Source organism: Nanorana parkeri, unplaced genomic scaffold, assembly GCF_000935625.1.
Source record: "Nanorana parkeri isolate BGI_ZX_2015 unplaced genomic scaffold, ASM93562v1 scaffold113, whole genome shotgun sequence".
Lineage (NCBI taxonomy): Eukaryota > Metazoa > Chordata > Amphibia > Anura > Dicroglossidae > Nanorana > Nanorana parkeri.
In genome coordinates, this window is record NW_017306381.1 from 34,988 (window position 1) to 56,517 (window position 21,530).

At 44.8% G+C, this 21,530-nt stretch overlaps 1 protein-coding gene across 1 annotated transcript in view; it reads right to left on the bottom strand.

Moving 5' to 3' along the window:
• PPRC1 (peroxisome proliferator-activated receptor gamma, coactivator-related 1) overlaps positions 1 to 11,844 on the bottom strand; it is a 25,092-nt gene extending 13,248 nt beyond the window's left edge. Inside the window, exons 1-7 of the mRNA XM_018553170.1 lie at positions 11,644 to 11,844; positions 10,549 to 10,701; positions 8,843 to 8,923; positions 5,378 to 8,189; positions 5,233 to 5,286; positions 1,934 to 1,991; positions 182 to 252 (exon numbers count right to left, since the gene is read on the bottom strand). Of these exons, the coding sequence (XP_018408672.1) occupies positions 182 to 252; positions 1,934 to 1,991; positions 5,233 to 5,286; positions 5,378 to 8,189; positions 8,843 to 8,923; positions 10,549 to 10,701; positions 11,644 to 11,844 (3,430 nt within the window). The remainder of the gene's footprint in view (positions 1 to 181; positions 253 to 1,933; positions 1,992 to 5,232; positions 5,287 to 5,377; positions 8,190 to 8,842; positions 8,924 to 10,548; positions 10,702 to 11,643) is intronic.
• Positions 11,845 to 21,530: the final 9,686 nt, after the last annotated feature.

Sequence of the window (21,530 nt, forward strand, 5' to 3'; positions counted from 1 at the left end):
GGGGGGAGAAGGGCAAGGGAGGGGAAACTTTGCCCAGACGGGCTTCACGTTTCAATTTTGATATGAGTAAACTTATTTATAAATCGAACACAAAACAAAACTCAGAAATTGCTTCATGTATCAGGGTAGAAACAAAAAGGAAGGCAAGCAACGAGACAGACCAACATGGATGTCCACTCACCAGCTGTATTAACCAGCTCTGGTGCCAGATGTTTATCCACAGGAATCTTCTTTTCCAATGGCTTCTCAGATCTGTCAAGAGTAAAAAAAAAAACGATATCAATTTCTAATCATATACAAAACTGTTGTGCCTACAGAACTACTGCAAACTCTTCTGAGGAACTAAAACTCTGCTATACAAAGCAGACCACTAGTATAACCTATTCTAATCCTTTGCAGAGCTGCTGTTTACGCTTCATGCGTTTTGTTTATTGCCTGCTGCTAAAACATGCACATTGCATTTTTCAACAACCTCCCTGGATTTTTTACAATCAGAAACCAAGAAAAAAAAAAAGAAAAATCATTTTCTTTATAAAATCATACTTCTAGCATATGTAGCTTTTATTGCGCATGAGCGATTTCTACTGGGAAATACCAATAGGCAAAGTAATTTTTGTGTCATACAAATCATTACTATTGAAGGATAGAAAAACAAGTCGGTCACACATTGACATCTGGCCACTGGGCCATTGGGGGTGGGAAGACAGAGGAAGCCATGTATGCTTCTGGTTGCTACTTGAGGTTACGCAGGAGGTTCTCTGCCTCAAATTGAAAGTGATGGCTGACTAGGCAGCAAAACGGCACTGCCCTGTGAAATTCCATGCTCCCCATACCCATATGTTCTCTCTGCTATGTCTGCTCCTGGCAGGCAAATGCAGGGGGAGTACAGGCAAGTGGATAAGGTGTAATTGGGGAGGGGGCAATAAAGTGAACCTGTTGCTGTGAGAACTCCAAAAAAAATAAAATAAAAACATCACTCATGCGCTGCTCTGCTGGGGGCCCCTGCATGCTGTGGTCTGTCTGCAGCCGGCACCCAGCGGGAGGGAGAGACCGCTGTGCCTCTACATTTCCCCCGGACTGCTCCTCCCCCTGTTCACTCCCCCATCCTGTGGCCCTCTATTGGAGAATGTTTTCCTTCCGTTCCCTCCTCTTCTGATTGATAGCAGGCAGTCCCCTGACTCCGCAAACTCGCTCATACTAACGGAAACACAAGTCGGGTGCACTTGCGTACGAAAATGACAATTGTCTTACACGTCAGGTATCGCAGTGTGTGCGCCACAAATGAGCAATATTCATGGTCAACGCTAAACTGATGACTGGGCTTTTATATATACAATTTTATAATTGTATTTTTTGTCAAATTTTGCTGTGTTATTTAACAAAAAAAAAAAAAAGTATGCTTATTTTATTATATTGGCTTGGGGTTTTTCCATTCAGATTTTAATTCCATGAAACTAATTAATTGTCTAATACAAACCGTTAAAAATTAATAACAATAAGAACAAGGTGGGAAAAGAAAGTTATTTTTTGTTTTGGCTTCATAAGTTCTGCTGCAGGATTTGCGTTGCACAGCCATTCATTTCAATGCACGCCAAAAGCGCCTCCCGTCCGCAGTGCGATCTTCCGCACTGGAACACGAGGTACTGCAATGCCATACATTCCAGTGCAGTGCATTTTTATTCTGAAGTAAACTATGTCTGTAACTCTGCAGTTGTGTATTTTAATTTTAAATAAAAGATATTTTTTTTAGCCGATTAATCGAAAAAATTAATCGGCCAACTAAATTGATTATGAAAATAATAGTTGCAGCCCTCATTTTTTTTCCCTACAAAACAAAAGCCCACAAACATAACAAGGAACCAAGGTGCCATAGAGCAGAGCACGATCTATGACAGGAGGCAATGTCGAGCTGTAGGGTAACTCTCACACTTACCCAGAGTTTCCTACAGCCATTTTATCAGGACTGGGAGGCAGACGCTCCTCATCTTTAGCTGAAAAGAACCAAATGTGTTAAACTACTGAGAGCAAGTACAGGAACCGCACACACAAAACATCTTACTCAGAACAGCAATTCAGAAGGTCACAATGTGATTTCCCTATATTGTTTTTTTTTTTGTCCCAGGGCAATGAAAGTAGAAAACAAGCTATAGGGTCATTCTAATAAGCACCACTGCTTAATATACCTAAAAGTATTTTTTTTTTTAATTTCATAAAGGGATTTTTTACTGTTCCCTCTAGTAATCATCTGTACATGGGACATCCCATCATCAGGCCAAGATCCCCGTATCTCATCTTCTACAGTCAGCCAAAACCACTCGCCCTCTATTCACACAGACTAGGTAAAAAAGCCACATTTAATAAACATTTGGGGACAATTCTCTGGCTGAAATATTTGTTTGCAATTTCAATTTAATCCTTTGCATCACATCTCTGAGCAGAATCTGGAGGCAGGAGCGAGAATAGATTACATCTCAACCACAGCTTTATTCGCTTTGGGTTCTGCCTCCGTTCCATACTGGATGGATAATTTTTCTATTACACTCACCCTGTTGCGTGTCTATTTGGGTTAGACCATGGACATCCCTATGAAGGCACTTGATCCCTGTGAATTGACATGCTACAGAGAAAGCTATTCCCAGCAAGAGCCCAGTGCAAACTAAGCACACTCTGCTCAGACAATGGGATAGCAACACTTCCTGATTCGTGTCCCTAAGCGAGGCTATGGTCAGGGGTACAGGGTACAAACTAGAAGATAACCCTCTGGCTGCCCAATGCACATAAACAATCTTAAACAATAAAATAATGTGATACATGTATCTAGAATGGCCAAAATAAAAGAATTTAATATTTGTACCTGGAATGGCCACAAAAATCAATTATATCTTTATACAAGCTACAATGAGAATGTGTCACTATAGAAAGATGAACCACCGCTACTGACTTGTTTTTAAGGTTACAAGTTCTAAAAGCCTTCCTCTTCATTACTTAGTGGTTATGTCACTGAGTGGTTATGTCACTGACCTGGAACATGCATGCAGTTAGGGAAGTAAAACTGCCAACCAGCATATCTGTTCCAGGGCCAGTGGCTTGCTAAGCAGTCAAACAGATCAGGGTGAATGCAATGTAACCTTTAAAATATTGGTAATGGCCAATTCCATACATCTATCCTAACAGGTAACCCTAAGAGGACTATGGGGTACGTGTTTTCCCCCATAGTTCTCCTAAGGGTCCTCCCGTCACCCAAAGCTCAGTATATCGCGAGTTACAGCTCACGCTATACTGAAAGCGCTGCAGCCGGGACAGATACCGACAATACTGTCGCGATCCACCCAGCTGCGTGATTGACAGCTCGCTCTGCCTATCTAGAGGCAGAGCCAGCTGTGCCCGCCCCCTCCCCCGTCTGTTCCTCCAGTCAGCGCTGGCGGATCGGAGCGGGGAATCCCCGCAGGGAGCCGTGACTGACAGTCAACAATCTGCCTTCGCTCACTTCCCGATCTATTGAGCCAACGTGTGACAGTTTAATTGTCACACGGCGGCTCGAACTATGAGTGGTTTTCACTCTCCTCAATTCTCCTTTAACCCCTTCATGACTGAGGCCCTTTTTTCCATTTTTGCACCCATGTTATATTCCACATTTTAGGCCTGAAAATGACATAAAACCCCCCAACATTATATATTTTCTGAATGCCAAGACCCTATAGAATAAAATGGTGGTAGTTGAAAATTTTTATGTTGCGCAATATTAGCGCAACTCCTTATTAAACCCCAAAATTTAGTGACAAATTTAATTAAATGCCCCAAAACAACAAATTACCCATTTTTTTAATGAAATATAAAAGATGAGGTTACAACGAGTAAAACGATACCCAACATGCCCAGTTTACAGATTGCGTGCGACCGTGAAACGGCGAAAAACTGCAGTACCCCAAAAAGTCAATAAAAGACACTTTAAAAGCCCCCACAGGTCATCAATTTAGAGATACCCCAAAATACTGGCCCTAGAATTATTGCTCTCACTCCGGCGTGCGCGGCGATACCCAACATGTGTAGCGCGTTCGTCGTTTTCATGCGTAGGCGCACCCGACGCGTGTTTACGTGGCGACGCGCGTGCTCGCGGGGGTGGGGGACTTTAAATTTTTTTTTTTATTATTTTTAGATTTTTTTTATTTCATTTTTATTTTAAAAACTGGTTTTTTTTTTTTTTACTTTACTTTGACTGCTATCACATGGGGGGGCTTGCAAGCCCCCCCATGTAATAGCAGATGGTGGTGACAGGTCCTCTTTAAGGTGATGCTGGGGGTCCAAAAGACCCTCAGTGTCACCTTTACACTGGAAATAAGCTATTGAAGTGCAGATCGCACTTCAATAGCTTATAGCTGGGCTGCAGGAGCCCAGAACTGACAGCCCAGGGACCGGAAGTGATGCAATCTGCATCGCTCCCGGTCCCATAGAACGGGGAGGGGATCGATGAACGGAAGTTCGTCGACCTCCTCCCCAGCTCCCCGCGGACACAAAGATCGCCGGTCCCGGGCCCGTAGGAGGGGCAACGGAGCCCGGCGGGGGGGCGGCCCCTTCTTCGGGACGCAGAAGCGATCTGGCGACAGGTAAGTCGCCAGGATCGCTTCTGTTGTAAAGCCGACAGTCGGCTCTACAAGTTTAAACAGACTCCCGGCGGCAAAAGTCGCCGGGAGTCTGTTTAAACAGCCCAGATGCTGGCGACGTACACTGTACGTAGTCAGTCACGAAGGGGTTAAAAGGGCGAGTTACGAATGAAAACTTCCAAAAAGGTAGCCCCCCAAATTATTCTAAACTAAAACTTCCAACTAGGTGCCTACTTACCTCCATCTGATGGCAGTGGGCAGAAATCTTCTCTCACTCCCCATGCAGAATATATATAAATGAATGTAGGGGAGTAAGGGGACATGGGAAGTTACTGTGCAGGCAGTGTGAGAAGATTTGGCACTGTTTCTGTAAACCCCATGGATGGCCACCACCATCAGGAGGAGATAAGCAGGCACCTGAAGGGGAAGTTTAAGTGCAGCTTTTAGCCTAAAGTCCACCTGTCCTTTAAAAGTGTACGGGTTTCCATGACCCTAAGAGTCACGCAATGAAGGAATATGAATTCTTGCTGTGAGTAACCTCTACTAGTTATATTGTCATTTCAAAGTCAACAGCCACTCAAAGAAAAAAAATGACTTTCAAAGATTTCCTTAAAAACAAAACCAGGCTTACCCTCAGACTTCTCAAACTCCTCCAGCAAGCTTGTTAAATCAGATGCTTCAATGCCTTAAAATAAATACAAAAATATATGAATAATGAAAGTTCAATGTACAGGACAGAGATCAACATTTAGCTTTCTACCACACAAAAATATTACCTGTCTCACCAGCAAAGCTTTCTGCTTGCTCTTTTTGATTAGAAACTAACGCCTCAGAGGGGGTGCAAAGTGCTTCAACTGGTAGGGGGGCAGATGCTGGAACTGTTTTTTCACCAACGGTAGATATTAAGGTTTTCTCCTCTTTTACAAGGGTGCTTGGAGCAGCTTCAGGTTTTGTTTGCTCAACGGGCAAGGCTGAAGGTTTGCCTATGGCAGGCATAGGGTGGCTCTGTGCACCAACGCCACTAACACTGGCCTTCTCAGGGTCAGCTGACTTTAATATATTGACCTCCATTGATTCGTGAGCTTTAGTAGGTTTCTCAGTCTTCTGAGCAACTGATAGAAGTGGCGGGTTTATCTGAAATCCAAACTTTTGGGCCTTTTTTAGAATTTCCATGATTTTGCAGACCACCTCGTTGGCAGATTTTAGGTCAGGGATTGAAAGACTTGTCTTCTTAGACTCTGGCAGCATTTTAGCTTGTGCCAGTGAAGAATCCGGTTTCTTAACCTCTGAACAAACTTGTAACCCGGATTTAGAATGTGAATTTATACGGTCACATTTATTTGAAACACCAGGTTTAATAGCATCTGATGCTTCAGCCGCTTTTCGTTCCTTCTTTCCATTCTTACCATCAGCAGGTTTTTGAACTGGCCTTTGTTTTTGAGGGCTACATTCCCTAGATGGAACTTTAGCATCCTGTGGGAACTTCTGATCGGGTACTCCAAGCTGACTTGCTATATTGAAAGGAACAGGGATTTCAGGCAATCCTTGGGGCACTGGTGGATTCGGCCAATAAGGTGGTGGCAGGCCAGAAGGCCAACCATTAGGATGCATAGGACCAATTGCAATGGGTGGTGGGGGAAATGGAGGCCAACTCATCATTGTTGGGGGTGGTTGCATGGGCATCATTGGAGGTAAGGTGTTGGGAAACTGAGGAACTACTGGCAAAGATTGTACACCGGGGTAATAAGGTGGCTGTGAATGTACAGTTGGCCATGCAGGATGAAAAAATGGAGGTGGTATGTTTGTCTGTAAAGGCATCATAGGGGGCAGTGTTGTATCCATAGCATTTAAGCATGGTTTGTCAGCCAATTTTTGTGGAAGGTTTTCCCGAGTAGTCATAGGGGCCATTGGGACAATGGGTGGTGATGTACTGGAGGTGGCTGGGGCAACCTGTGCACAGCAGCTTTCTGGTTTACTTGGGCTTGGCTTTCCCTGGACGGCTGCTTTATTTGATGTTGCAGGCACAATCAAGCATGGAAGTTCAGCTAACTCTGTGGGTGGCTCAGGAAGAGAAGGCCACTTGCTGCAGGATGAGATTTCATTCTCTCGATCAGGGTTAGGTTTTCGGCTCTGAAGCCTCTTCCTGTATTCACTTAAACTAAGTGACTTGGGCTTAGAGTCCTTTACTTGCAGGACAGTTTCATTTGGCTCCACATTGGACGTACCCTCCAAGCCAATATCGGCAGTTTCAGAAACAATGTCCTGGCTGTCGCTTTTATCATTGGCGACATGCTCCTTAATCATGTCAGACTTGGAGCTTAGATCTTCATCTTTATCAGTATTCTTCTCTGAGACAGGATCAACTTTTGCATCTACGATACATTTGGGCTGTTCAGTATCTACAAAAGTAGTTTTTTCCTCCTTTTTAATGTTTTCGAAGTTCATTTTTTTCTCTGGATGGTCTAAGCTAGGACGAGACCTTGCTTTGCTGCGGATCTTAGAGGCCTGAAGTTCCAGCTCTGATTCTTTTTTCACCTTATCCAATGTCTTTATCAAGAAGTCAGACTCCTGCAGTGAAGGATTACCTGATCGGCATGTAGTAGACTGAGCGGGATTCTGCAGTGCAACAATTTCCTGAACTTCTTGTGATTTGCCTTCATTGGCACCTTTATTTTTGCTTTTAGCTTTTGACTTTGAGCTCTTGAGATGCTTATCTTTGGTAGACTTCTTTCCTTTGAACACCTTTTCTTTGTCTGAAACCGGTACCATAACCTCCTCATTATTCTGCTTAGAGTTTAAATCTAATCTACTATCCATATTCGTTTGGTCTTCTTTATTAGAAACTTTGTCAACTGTTTCTTCTACATTCAAAGATTCGGTGGGCGTGTTCTCAACTTCTGGTATGCTTTCCATAATTTTGTCCTCAACCGATTCAGAAGATTCTTCGTCTTCCATTACACCAATGCTTCCTTCATGATTAACATCCACCTCAGGAACACGTTGTTCTGAGGTGGACTCGCGTGTGGACAGAGTTTGGGGTTTTGCAACCACATCTTCTAAAGCACTGAGTACAGGGATAGTGTCTTCTGACGACTGGTAATTTATCAAGTCCCCTGGCTCTTCAACAACTACAGGGATTCTTATTGAGTCTCCTTGATCGGACACAATTTCAAGAAACACCGTTTCATCCATGAGGTCCTCCTCTTCAGGATCTAGACACGCAGTTAAAGCCGGCAGGCAATATGGGTGCATGTATTTCACCAGATCGGTAAGAGGGACATTTTCAGTATTAATGATACAAGGGGTGCCGTGCCTCGAGTGATGTTCATCATCAAAATCAACAATTTCATCTTCAGAATCTAAGGAAGAGTCATTAGCAACAGGCAGCAAATTAGGGATCTGTAATTGTATTTTCTCTGGGTGGTGAACCTCCTCCTCTTCTCCGTCGCTTCGCTCTTGGGTATGCGTTGTTCTTGCTCTGCAGGGTAAGTATGCTCTTACGCTTTTCTGTCTGGTGCGTCTTATTGGGGTAGAGTTGACGGTGTCTGGAAAGAGATCCCAGTTGGGCCCGGGACAGCGACGATCAACCTGTTAGACAAAACAAAAAAGCAGAAGCATAATTCCTATTGCTTTAGATTTTTAATAAGTCAAAGACTACTTGTGATACTGAAAAACCTGCACTTTATTGTAAACACTTTTATTTAGTATATCACAGATATTGACAACAAAAAATGGATGACCAAAACAACAACAAAAAAAAACCCCAAAACCACAACTTCAATCTGTAGAAAATCAAAATGGGACTTGCTGTATTTTTCTAGAAGACGTTAAGCTGGTCATCCAACCAGCTTTCTCAATTCAGAATGAAGTAGGCAGGGCTGACAACACATCCTTTGAAATTCAAAGCCACAATTACCATGGGGGGGGAGAGAGATGCAGAATCTGGAGCAGCGGCACATAGTAACCAGATTCCATCTTTTCATTGTCAAAGTTTAACTCTACAAACTGGAGAGAAGCTGATTGGTTGCCTCAGCAGCTCCAGATTTTATATATTCCTCCCATTGTGTTGTCATGTCAAATAGGATGTTAGGAAGACACTATATGTCTGGCACATCAAACGTTATCTTTCTGTACTTGCTATTGCGTTTAAAGGGTTAACATTGGGGAAATGTGCATGCATTGCATAGATGTGCAAAATGTTGTTTTAATTTTGTTTTCAAATACGCTTTAAAGTTTCTCACCTTGGCATAATTAACCCAACGCTGGTCATCCAATGAAGTAATCTCTCGATCAGGTGGTGTACGGGACAGACTGAGGAATTTCTGTAAATGGTAAAAAAATAGGAGTAAAAAACTGAGTTAGGTACCTGGTAACTTGGTTTCCAGGAATCTTCCAGGACAGCATCTGAGACTCTCAGATGCTGTCCTGGAAGATTACTTGGGGAAAAAACAAAAAAAGGACATGATAGGAATTTATTATGACATTCTATATACTGCATCTCAGTGCTGTTTAATAAAGGCAAAATACAAAAAAAAAAAAAAAAACAGTGGAAATTCTTGACAAATTTTGCTTATTCATCACCTGAAAACAGAATGTTAAAAATTGATGAAGAAAAGGGAGATAAAAAAGGAAAAAAACAAAAAAAAAAAAAAAGACACACTTATGACAACTGGACTACTTATAGGACTGTAAATACTATTCCTTGTTGCATTCCTTACTGAAAAATCCCTTGTAGTGGGGGGGTGCTCGCAGTGACTGCGGATGGCGGCGCAAATATCAGCAATTGTGTAAAGATGTCACCAGCACACCAAAATCCTTCTTAGGATAAGCAAATGTTCATCAACAACCGCTTTCAGGGCCACACAGGGTCCCTTCATCAGGCTTAGCATTGACACCAATGCTAAGCCTGATGAAGGGACCCTGTGGCCCCGAAAGCGGTTGTTTAGCAGACAAGGAACTTCAATAGATGAACATTTACTTATCCTAAGAAGGATTTTGGTGTGCTGGTGACATCTTTACACAATTACTTATATGACTGTTAACATGAAAGTTCTTCATAAAATCAGCCCCTGTGACAGCACAGTGGCGTAGTGGTTAGCGCTTCTGCCTTGCAGCACTGGGGGTGCCTGGTTCGAATCCCGTCCAGGTCACTATCTGCAAGGAGTTTGCATGTTCTCCCTGTGCTTGCGTGGGTTTCCTCCGGGTACTGCGGTTTCCTCTAACACTCCAAAGACATGCTGGAAGGGGTAAATTGGCTCCTGTCTAAATCGGCCCCCTATGTATGCATGGGATATAGGGACCTTAGATTGTAAGCTCCGTGAGGGCAGGGACTGATGTGAATGTACGCTATGTAAAAGCGTAAATTGTCGGCGCTATATAAATACCTGTAATATAATATAATAATATTCCATTCTCATAAAACCTTCATTCTCATAAAATGACAGCATTAAATTCCTAAATAATATCACCAGTCATTGTGCAGTAAATACTAACCAATCCCATTACAATGTTTCAAGTAACATTGAAGCAGCAATTCTGTAGTAAGCTTTACAATACCGGATGAAGTGTATTGCAGCAACTACTGGGAGAGGGTTTTAATATATAAAAGAGAAATTATGTTTCATACGTGAACTCATTGCACATTTACAATTCGATATATACCATATTACATTGAGTGCTTAGGGATATTATCACCATAGTCAATAAAGTGATTGACTGGATTTCGCTTTGGAGTGCGAGTGACTATTTTCTTGTCTCCTTGCACATTTGGCTGTTATTTAATCTATGTACAGCACAATGTGGGGTGAGCATCTCCTCTGTCACACCTGACACCAATTATCAACAGGAAATGTTACTACTAGGAGTGACGGGGGTGAGATAGGTCACCCCGTGATGCACAGAGGCTACTTTAAGATTCTCTATAAAAGGATTTGAACAAGAGACTTACTGAGTATCCATCCCGATCCTTTGATGACACCAGAAGTTCTGTATCAGGAATGGAGTCAAATGGTGACATATTTTCATCATCTGCATTGTCCAATATCTCAGTTAGGGCTGTCAGAAGAGAGAGTTCGTTTTCCTCATTGAAGTGGCCTTTGTTCTGCAATGATCAACATAAAAGAGTTACAAACAAGACGACTTACAAAGCCCGTAGTGTTCAAACAAACATGATGTCACACTAGGATCGCTCTTGTCACCTGTATTTGGAAACAGTTAAAAAGGGTTTACCAAGTGCATGTTAAAAGGCATATTGTGCTTTCTGAAAATAAATAAATAAGTGCACCCATAATGAAAAATGAAGACTACTTTTTGCACTGGAGCCTGCAAAGCACTGTAATGGCGATCTGTGGGTGGCAGGTGCAATTGCACAGGCTACTGCAAACTATTCGTCCTGACCTTCGGTTATGGAGTCGGAGGAGTTATCAATGAATTGCAAGAAGGAGGGGGTTTCACTGCACTTGTATGTCATGCCCCTCTCCTCTTGTGGGAGGATCTATTTACATTCTGTGCTGGCCAAGCTACTCCAGGGAAGCCCCCCCCCCACATAATCATTTATGTAGCAGTCGGGGAGGATCGAAAGAGAATACCATAGAGCAGGGCTACACAAACTTTGGCCCTCCAGCTGTCGTGAAACTACAAATCCCATGATGCATCTCTCTCCTGGAGTCATGTGTGTGAGAATCTTGCAATGCCCCATGGGATTTGTAGTTCCACCACAGCTGGAGGAGCAGAGTTTGGCTACCCCTGCTATAGAGTGTCAATTGATTGCTAGCTCCGATTCTGCTAGGGCTGCCGACACTGACAGGATGGTGGCGCGCAGTAATAGTCTCAGGGCTTTTGGGGGTACACAAGGGAGGCTTTTACAGGCCTACAATACATTCCATGCACATATAATCTTATGGGACGATAGTTGTTGAAATGAATTGGTGGCAGGGTCTCCAACATCTTGCAAAAAATTATTAACTAAAGTACTAACTGGAAAGCTCCTTTGCGAGCAGCTTTTACCAGGGCAGGATTGGTAGAAGGATATTGGAAGTCATACCTCAGCCTGAGTTGCACTGTCATCAATGATAGAAATGATGGAATTGTCAATGTACCCCTGGAGGGTTCCCAATATTCCCACATCCAGGGATGAGAGTGTAAGGTCTGTGAGGCCACTGCAGGACTCGTCATCCTCCAGTTCATTGCACTGAAACAGAAAATAGCAGAATATTAGATAAGAAGCACACAACAATCCAATCATCACAGAGACAAAGTATAAACCCAGAACAGGAGGCCATTCCCCACACGCACTGCAGAACTTAACACACACAAACCTGACTGCATCCAAAGCATGTATATTACCATGTATGTAAACCCAAACAATTACATTTTTTTTTTTATCTGCTCCCTTTTGGTCTGTGGACCGTACAACTGAAAGTGTTGTTATATCTGTTTGAGAAGTACATAAAGATACCCGTTGACCCTGCCAACATCCTGTGCGCCTCTGCTGCACTATTATCAGTTTGTATTTTCTTTGTGGACTACAGAACGCCGCTGCCTATGTCATGGAGCTAAGGAGAGGGGGAGGTGCCCTATATTGTACTCTATAGAGGAGCAATGAGTGAGCATCATCCAGTACAATGAGAGAGTGACATCCTAGAACTGGAAGTGTTACTGGCAGGATGATCAGGTTAATATAAAAAGGGGAAAAAATACTTCAGCCACCACAGAAGAATGGGAAGCTACAGTACATGGTTTTCAGTTTAGATACGATTTAGTCCCCACACATGAGCATTTTCAGGCAATTTGGAAGCCTGCTACTAGGAGGATATAGTTATTAGGAGCAAAATCTTGCAAAAAACACTTGTGGTTTTTTCAGGCACTCCTGTTAAAAAGTCTATGGGGTGAAAAATGCACGATTCTCCCAAGTACTATTGTGAGCTTCAAGCTACACCTCCAGTGTGGGCAAGCTTCATTGACAAGAATGGGATTCCTTATGTTGAGTCCTGTCGCTCTTCAGGAAACAGGTGACGAAACCCTCAGGTGTAGGGCTGCAACAACTAATCGTCATAACCGTTTATAATCGATTGAAAAAGTTGTCAACTTTTTCAATCATAGATTAATCGGCTTCCGATTGGTTGGCCCTGTTCACGGCTCCAAACAGGTTGCGTGCCACACCTCCTCCCCACCTCACGCTCGCCGCTGCCAGACCCGCCTGCATCCACGCTCTGCACCTCCTCCAAATGCAGAATACCACTAGCTATAGAGGACTACAAAACCAAGCAATTATACATTATACAGTGCAATGCAGAATACCGCCAGCTATAATGTACTATTGCTGGGATTTGTTGTACTCTATAGCTGGTGGTATTCTGCATTGTGCTGTATAATGTACTATTGCTGGGTTTTGTAGTCCTCTATAGCCGATGCCATTCTGCATTCATTGCTGCATAATTTTACACTTTTCATTTCACTATATTGTACACCACACTTTTTTTCTTTTTTTACTTCCACCGCTCCAAGCTTGCTCCTGTGGACTGCAATCTCAATACAAACTAGTAGTCCCATAACTGGAGCAATTTTTCAAAATTTCTTTTATTTTTTTTATCAGATTAACCGAACTTAATAATCGTCTAACTAATCGATGTTGAAAATAATAATTAGCTGCAGCTCTACTCAGGTGTGAATGAAGGCTGACTGCGACTGCTAGAGCATCCAGCCACTAGACCTGACTAACCAGCATCCAGCCACTAGACTGGACTAACCAGCTAATAAATGTCGCCCCAACTTGTCTTCCTTTAGCTAGATACAGAGAAGACAAAGCTCATGGGCCAGACTGAGCATGTGTAGAAAGCATCATAAAGTCAAACAAAATTGGGGAAAAAAAAACCAACTGACGGTATAAAATCCCAAAGCAATTCTCTGCCCCTGGTGCACGAGAAACATTGCATTAAGATCTCAAGCACGTGCCTTTTCTTCTCCCTAAAAATTGATGCAACTTGTCGCTCTGGCTGAGCATCTCAGCAGCTGACGGACAGGAAAAACCAGCCATACAGGGAATACAAATCCCAACAACGAAGGGAACATCAGTAAAAACTCAAATCCCAACAGCTAATAAAACCGTTTATACTTGGCTGTCATGCGCCTGAATAGAATCTTGGCTTGTATGGACAGCTATCAGCAAGAGCCATTTTAACTTGTGGGCAACCTCGGCACTTCAGCTGTTTTGGAACTACAAGTCCCTTGAGGCTTTGCAGGACTGAGACACAGGTATGCCTCCCAAAGGCAGATGCATAATGGGACTTCTAGTTTAACCACAGCTGGAATGCCAAGGCTGCTAACCCCTGGTCTACTTTATCCAGGGCTTACCGAATCCCAGGAGCCAGATAGCCAATGCTCAGACATTAGAGCCGGCACCTAGCTTTTCAATTTTTTCTAGTTGTCAATGGCGCCGACTCCTAAAAAAAAAATCCTGTTGGTTCCTGCATTGGACAGTGGCTTCTGAATCCCATATGAATTAGTTGACAGATCCGTTGCGTGGACAAAGCACAGGTTCACTTTAAAAGAGAACTATGGGGTAAGGTTTTTTTCACCATAGTTCTCTTTGGGGTCACGGGAGGACATATACTAACCTTCTCCAGTGGCCCAAACCTCAGAATACAGCGAGCTATTGCCCACTACATACTGAGAGTGTCGCAGCCGGGACGGATCCCGCAATACGGTCTGGATCCACCCGGCTGCCATGAGTGACGGGTGGCTCTGCCTATCCAGCAGGGCCAGTTGTGCCCGCCCCCTCTCGTTCGTTCCTCCATTCAGCGCCGGAGGATCGGAGAGCGGTTATTATTATTATTATACAGGATTTATATAGCACCAACAGTTTGCGCAGCGCTTTACAATACAAGGAAGACATTACAAGACAGGATGGTAAGGAGGGCCCTGCGGTGACTGACAGTCACTGCTCATTGCAGGAAGATGATCGGGAAGTGAGCGGATCGGCTGCATGTTTCTGCTCACTTCCCGATCGATAGAGCCGACTTGTGACAACTTGTCACAGGTCGGCTCTAACTATGAGGATGACTGGAAATCACTCACCTCATAGTTCTCCTTTAAAAGGAGAACTATGGGGTCAGTGCTTTTCCCCATTGTTCTAAGGGTAACAGGACGACACAACCTAGCGTCCTCCCGTCACCCAAAGCTCAGTATAGCTTGCAGTATACTGAGACGCCGCAGCCGGAACGGATCCTGAGTTCCGACCAGTCAGCGCTGGAGTATCGGACAGGGGAGGAGGGGGAATCCCTGCAGGGAGCCGTGAGTGACACTCACTGCTCTCTGCACGGATACATCAAGAAGTGAGCGAGTGTCGGTATGTGTTGCCTCACTTCCTGATCTAACGAGCCGACCTGTGACAGTTCCATTGTCACAGGTCGGCTTAGATTATAAGGCTGAGTGAAAAACACTCACCTCATAGTTCTCCTTTAAAAGACAATTGCAGACAACGTATTCGGTAACCTACGTCTTTATTCAGTACTGGTCCAAAATGTAATACTCATGTATCATTTAATTGTTTTTTAACAGGAGTTCACTTTTCAAGCATCGTAGACCAGCGGAAAGAGGAGAATGGAATTGTCACTTTCAAACTATGATTCACCTATTATGCACTTGATGTGATTCATTGCCTCATTTGTGAAACAAAGCTCTCATCTAAATGACTCAGGAGGAAAGGATAAAAAAAACAAAGATTTTTAGTGAAAAGACCTCAAAAACAAGAGTAAACTTCTTGACCAGTGCAATTCATAAAGGCAATTGTTAACCCTCTGTTCAGCAACCACAAGCCCCAGCATGTCCTGGCAGCATCCCCTGCAGGGGTGTGGCATTCCACAACTGCTCAATTAGCTATTTAACGATGGATTAGAAGGAGTCTGTTCACTGGGGAATGACAAGAAGCCAATCTGGTGTAGTATGTCATCACGCAAGATTATTATTATTATTATAACAAATCTATATAGTGGCACCAGTCTGCTCAGTGCTTTACTAACTACAGGGAGGCCGTGCAATTCAATACAAGAGGGTTAGGAGCGCCCTGCTTGTTAGAGCTTACAATCTAAAGGGCGGGACAAGTGATACAAAAGCCATTAACTGTGAGGGATGAGCTGATGGGGGAAGGTAGAAGTACAGTTTTTAGGTAGAGGCGGGATAGGCTTCCATGAAGAGAGGAGTTTTCAGGAGTTGTCTAAAATGGGAACAGGGTAAGAGATAAGTTATAAGTAATAAGATAAGAGAGGCTCTGGAAAAGTCATGGAGGTGAGCATTTGAGGTGAGTAGGGAGCTAGAGAGCAGGAATTCTTGGGTGAAGCAAAGAGGATGGTTTGGGTGATATTTTGTGACGTGGATGATGATGTAACTAGGAGCAGAGTTGTGGATGGCTTTGTATGTTTGTTGTTAGTATTTTGAATTTTATTCAATGGGCGAAAAGAAGCCAGAAGAGTGATTGGCAGAGAGCGGTGGATGAGCATGGCAGCAGTATTCATGAGACAGAAGGGGGGTAGCCTGTGTAAAGGTAGGCCCACTTGGGCTAGTCAATCCCTTTTGCCTAGGTGCCACTTTGCCTTCCTCAGAAGCTATCGAGCAGATGCATTTTGACACCCAGCGACAGCGGCTGAGAATAATCTTCTACCATGCTCATGTAAAAGGGAACACAGGTAGCTGGTCAGCCCCAAGGTGTGCTGGTGTACACGATAATTTGCAAAGCCAATTCTGTGTGCACATTACATTTACCATAACAATACTAACCAATCACTGATCATCAAACTCCACCAATCAGAATGTTATCAATTTCCCCTTGTGCACAACAAACCTAGCCAAACGTTATCAATGTGCCAACTTCTGGCCCGAGCTCAAGAACGCAGAATGACTGTCTAAAGTCTCAATCATCATGTGTACACCAGTGGTGGACCCAAGAGCCGCCGACGGGCTGCCCAACCCAGGAGCCGCCGACGGGCTGCCCAACCCAGGAGCCGCCGACGGGCTGCCCAACCCAGGAGCCGCCGACGGGCTGCCCAACCCAGGAGCCACTGACTCCTGGGATTTGTACTTTACAGGCAAAGAATTTACTTCTAAAGAATGTTTTGTAAATACAAAGTAGCAAAAATACTAATTTTGACTTCAGGACTCCCAACTTGCATTCATCTTTTTTAATGCACCAATTGCCACTTTGTAAACTCAGATGTGTTACATGTACACTACGTATCTGACATTTCAACAGGAAGCAGGACAGAAGCCGACCTATCACCACGTGCGACAGCTGCTCAATTCACACAAGTGGACAGCAGCGTGTGTACACAACCAGGGCCCTCCCTATCCTGTGCATTCATGTGCTAATGGAGAGAGGCACCAACACAGCACGGATACAACTCGATACATCAGCAGTCTAGCCCTGGGAATGCGGCATGCTTTAAACATGTGGTGATCACTCACAAGCTCCTCCCCGAACACTACCAGACAACAAACCAAACAAACATATGGAAAGAGCCGCCGCTCCACACTTTATAAACACAGACTAATACGCATCACCATCACCGATCAGAGAGAGAACCAAAGTGCATGCCCTGCACACAAGTACAGCCAGACAGAGCTATAACCTTCCACAGTACAACGTCCAGCGTTCATGAGCGAGCCCAGCCAGCAGAACTCTGTTTACAAACAATGCAAGAAGCTTAAAGTAAATGACTTAAATGATGCAACTATCAATGGAGCACTAGTGATCAATGGCAGAAATGCAATGCGTGTACGGTTGGAAGGGAGACCGGTGTCCGTGTAGATCAGGGGTAGCCAAACTCCAGCCCTTCAGCTGTAGAACTACAAATCCCATAAGGCATTGCAAGATTCTCACAGCCACGACTCCCGGAGCAAGATGCATTGTGGGATTTGTAGTTTCACCACAGCTGGAGGGCCAGAGTTTGGCTACCCCTGATGTAGATCAAGGATAGGCAACCTGGGCACTCCAGCTGTTGTGGAACTACAAAGCCCATGACACTGCAAAACCGCCACAGGTATGACGGGATTTATAGTTTCACAACAGCTGGGGTGCCCAGGTTGCCTACTTCTGATGTAGGTTACTATGTACCAACACAGGCTGCTGAGTTAAACCAAGGGCAGGAACCCACGCCAGCCAATCAGAACTCAGGATTCATTCGGATCGGTAAGCGAGTATACGAGGCAAGCAAGGTGCTCTATCTATATTTATACTACAAATCCACAATACTGCACAGATTGCAGGATTACTGTAGTTCTATAACAGGAAATGAAACAGTCTGAGTATGAGTGTTATAGAAATGAGGTCATTAGATCACATCAGGTCAGAGTTCCCAAAGTCAACATGCTGAAGCGTAACAAATAGTAACACAATATGGTAAAATATTTAGGAAGAGGTTGGATCTGTGTCGGTCTGTCCACACTTGTACATTTGCATTTTAATACATTGTACATTTTGTGCCAATGAAAGTGAAATAAAAGTATAGCGCTCTGGGGTGGGGGGCTTGCCATGCACCAAAACATGCATTTTTCATGTGGTCCCATTGAAGTTTATTTGGCTTAAAATGCGCTATGTTGCACCAAACGTAGAGGTTGCCCCGCTTTCTAAGTTGCACAGAAGTACATTGCACAGGTGTGAACAGGACTCACGCACGGTCATGTGTTGGCTGAACTGCTCCACATCATACAGGTGACAGCGGACTTAGGGCCCATTCACAGCTAAGCGGTAATCGCACAATGCCATGCTAGGTGCATTGTGTTCACATTCATTTGAATAGTACCCCGGTGCACCTCCTGGGTTGCTGTGCACCACAGCCAGAATGTGTTTTGGGGTGCCAAAGGAATGGCAACACACCTAGGGTATGGTAATGCATGCTAGCAGCGTTGTGCAATAGTATGCATTAAACGTCATCATGTGATTACGCTTAGGTGAGAAGGTAATTGTCAGCCTCACACACACACAACCTATTGATAAGAAATAGTAACAATGTCACTGAGGTATAACAAGGTCAGATATTCTCTAGAAAGATCCCATTAGATATCAGCCGATGCGAGTTCACAATTTGTAGCAACGTGCTGATGAGTCACAGCGCCCAACACTGACACAGATCACACATGCGGTGCAATCTCACATCTGTGTCACCTCAGGTACAACGCTTTCACACCAGGAAAAGTATCTTTATTCTAGTCATGTGACTGTCATTTGCAAATCTCATTGGATCCAAATGAACATAACGGTCACTTTTTGGGGAAAATAAGGATCCTTATCCCGGTGTGTCGGCTTTGTGAATAGAGACAATGACATGAGGAAGTGTTACTGCTCTGCTTCCTCAGCACATGTCAGGTATGATCAGACACTGCTCATTCATTTCAATCTGAAGCCAAATCTTTCCTCTGTAGTCTCTGATAAGAGTCAGGAATCGTTAGAACTCCCGGCAAGTTTTTAATGCCGTCTCTGTGCACGGTGGGGAGAGATTCACCCCGCTATGGGAAACCTAAAGTAATCCAGGTGTCACCAGGACAGAAGAGGAGGAAATCTTACAGTGGGGACACCGGTCTCATCCGCAACCAACACTGTGCAGAGACTTCCTGTTGCTTCTTGGAGAATGTGACAGGAAGTTCAGAGAAATCTCCCCAGCAGGAAATAATCTACACTACCCAAAACTACAAGTGCTGCCGGCAGATACGTTACTGCTGCTCAGGACATCCGAGACGTCATAGAAATATATATTATGGGTTTAGTTTTCATCATTCATGTAGAAAATATATTATTACTATAAATATGTCAGAGCGATGAGTCCCACAGACTGAGCACATGTGTTGGTCTACAGTTATGTTACATATTAGTGTAGCAGGTATGTTAGCGTTGTTGTCCCCGCACAGGCAGCGGCAGTGCTCCGGGACCGCCAGCATGTAGGGATCGCCATGCAGGCAGTGTGCTGGGACCACCATGCAGGGACCGCCATGCAGGCAGCGCGCTGGGACCGCCATGCAGGCAGCGCGCTGGGACCGCCATGCAGGCAGCGCGCTGGGACTGTCATGCAGGCAGCGTGTGGGGACTACCATGCAGGCAGCGCGTAGGGATAGTCATGCAGGCAGCGTGCTGGGACTACCATGCAGGCAGCGTGCGGGGACTGCCATGCAGGCAGCGTGCGGGGACCGCCATGCAGGCAGCGTGCGGGGACCGCCATGCAGGCAGCGTGCTGAGACCGCCATGCAGGCAGCGTGCTGAGACCGCCATGCAGGCAGTGTGCTGAGACCGCCATGCAGGCAGTGCATCAGCTCCACGCTGTAACTATTATTATACAGGAAGTTGGACGAGATTGCTCCTCGCTCCCAGCCAGCACGCCGTACTCCGATTCGGCCACGGTGGGCGATATTCGGAAAATGGGAAACGTGTGTGTGTCTATACACATCAAAGTAGATGGGAACCCCGACCGGAGGACACTTAGTATGCTAATCCACCGTGTGCATTGACAATTGTCAGATTTAAAAATATTTTTTACCGCATTTCACTGCTGCTGATCTCCTGTGGTCTTGTTGCAACCACTTCCCCTCCAACAATGGCTACCAGACTTTTCTTAGGTGGTGACAACAGCAGAGCATGACTGCTAATGTGTTTTGAAACAGCCGCAGGAACAGGTGACCACGCAGGAGTACAATTGGGAGACGGGACCGAGTGTTGTCACCTTATAGCAGGAAGTCCCTGAACAAGAACCTTCATGGCTGAATCACCAGGGATTACTGTAAAACCAGTCTCCAGACATAGCCACCAAATTATCCCAGAATGGAGCTTTAGCACATGCCTTTCCCTCTGGGAGTCATGCCTATTTAGGGATGCACCGATATCAATACCAGTATCTATCTGTGCCGATACCGAATGTTTGGGCGAATACTCGTGCTTGTCCAATTGCTCCGATACCGTAACTTCCGGTCAGAGGAAGTTTTCCTCTGACCTGCAGTGCTTTAGGGGAACATAGAGCTGGCTTCCTGTGCAATAAGGAAGCCGGGCGGTGAGTAATGACCTGGCTTCCTGAGTGGCCGAGAAGCCTGCTCCATGCTGATTAACTGGAAAGCCGTCTTCCTGGCCAATCAGCATTGATCCAGCTCCTTGCTGATTGGCTGGGAAGCCTGCTTTCCACCCAATCAGCATGGAGCCAGCTTCCCAGCCAATCAGGGAGGTGGGTCATTACTCGCACGGATTCCTGATTGGTCAGGAAGTCGACTCTATGCCGATTGCCTAGGAAGCAGGTTTTCCAGCCAATCACAATCAAGCTGGCCAAACAACATGGAGCCAGCTTTTCGGGCAATCAGGAAGCCAGACGGCATGTCATTACCCTTCCTGATTGCCTGGGAAGCCGGCTCCATGTTGTTTGGCCGGCTTGATTGGGAGACTGGGACAGAGCGTTGTCACCTTATAGCAGGAAGTCCCTGAACAAGAACCTTCATGGCTGAAGCACCAGGGATTACTGTAAAACCAATCGCCAGACACAGCCACCATGTTTGGCCGGCTTGATTGTGATTGCCAGCGGAAGTATCAGTCCTCAGTATCGGCGAGTACCGAAAGCAAAATATCGGTACCCTTACTCGATACCGAAAAACCGGTATCGGTGCATCCCTATGGCTGTCAGAGTCTTACAATGACTTGTAGTTTTGCCACAGCTGGAGTGCAGAGGTTGCCTACCCCTCAACAAACTGAAGAGAGAAGCTGATTGGTTGCCATAGGCAACTGCTCCAGAGTCTGTCTGCTCCAGCTTTAATAAATCCCCCTCTCTGGTTATGGATTTAATCAATGTAGTCATGTAAAATACCTTTTTTGGTCTTTTTTTCTATTCTGGTCATTTGATGTTCCTGATGTCAAACCGCACGTCAATGAGCAATCAGTGGGCGGAGCTAAAAGGCAAGCGTGGGGGGGGG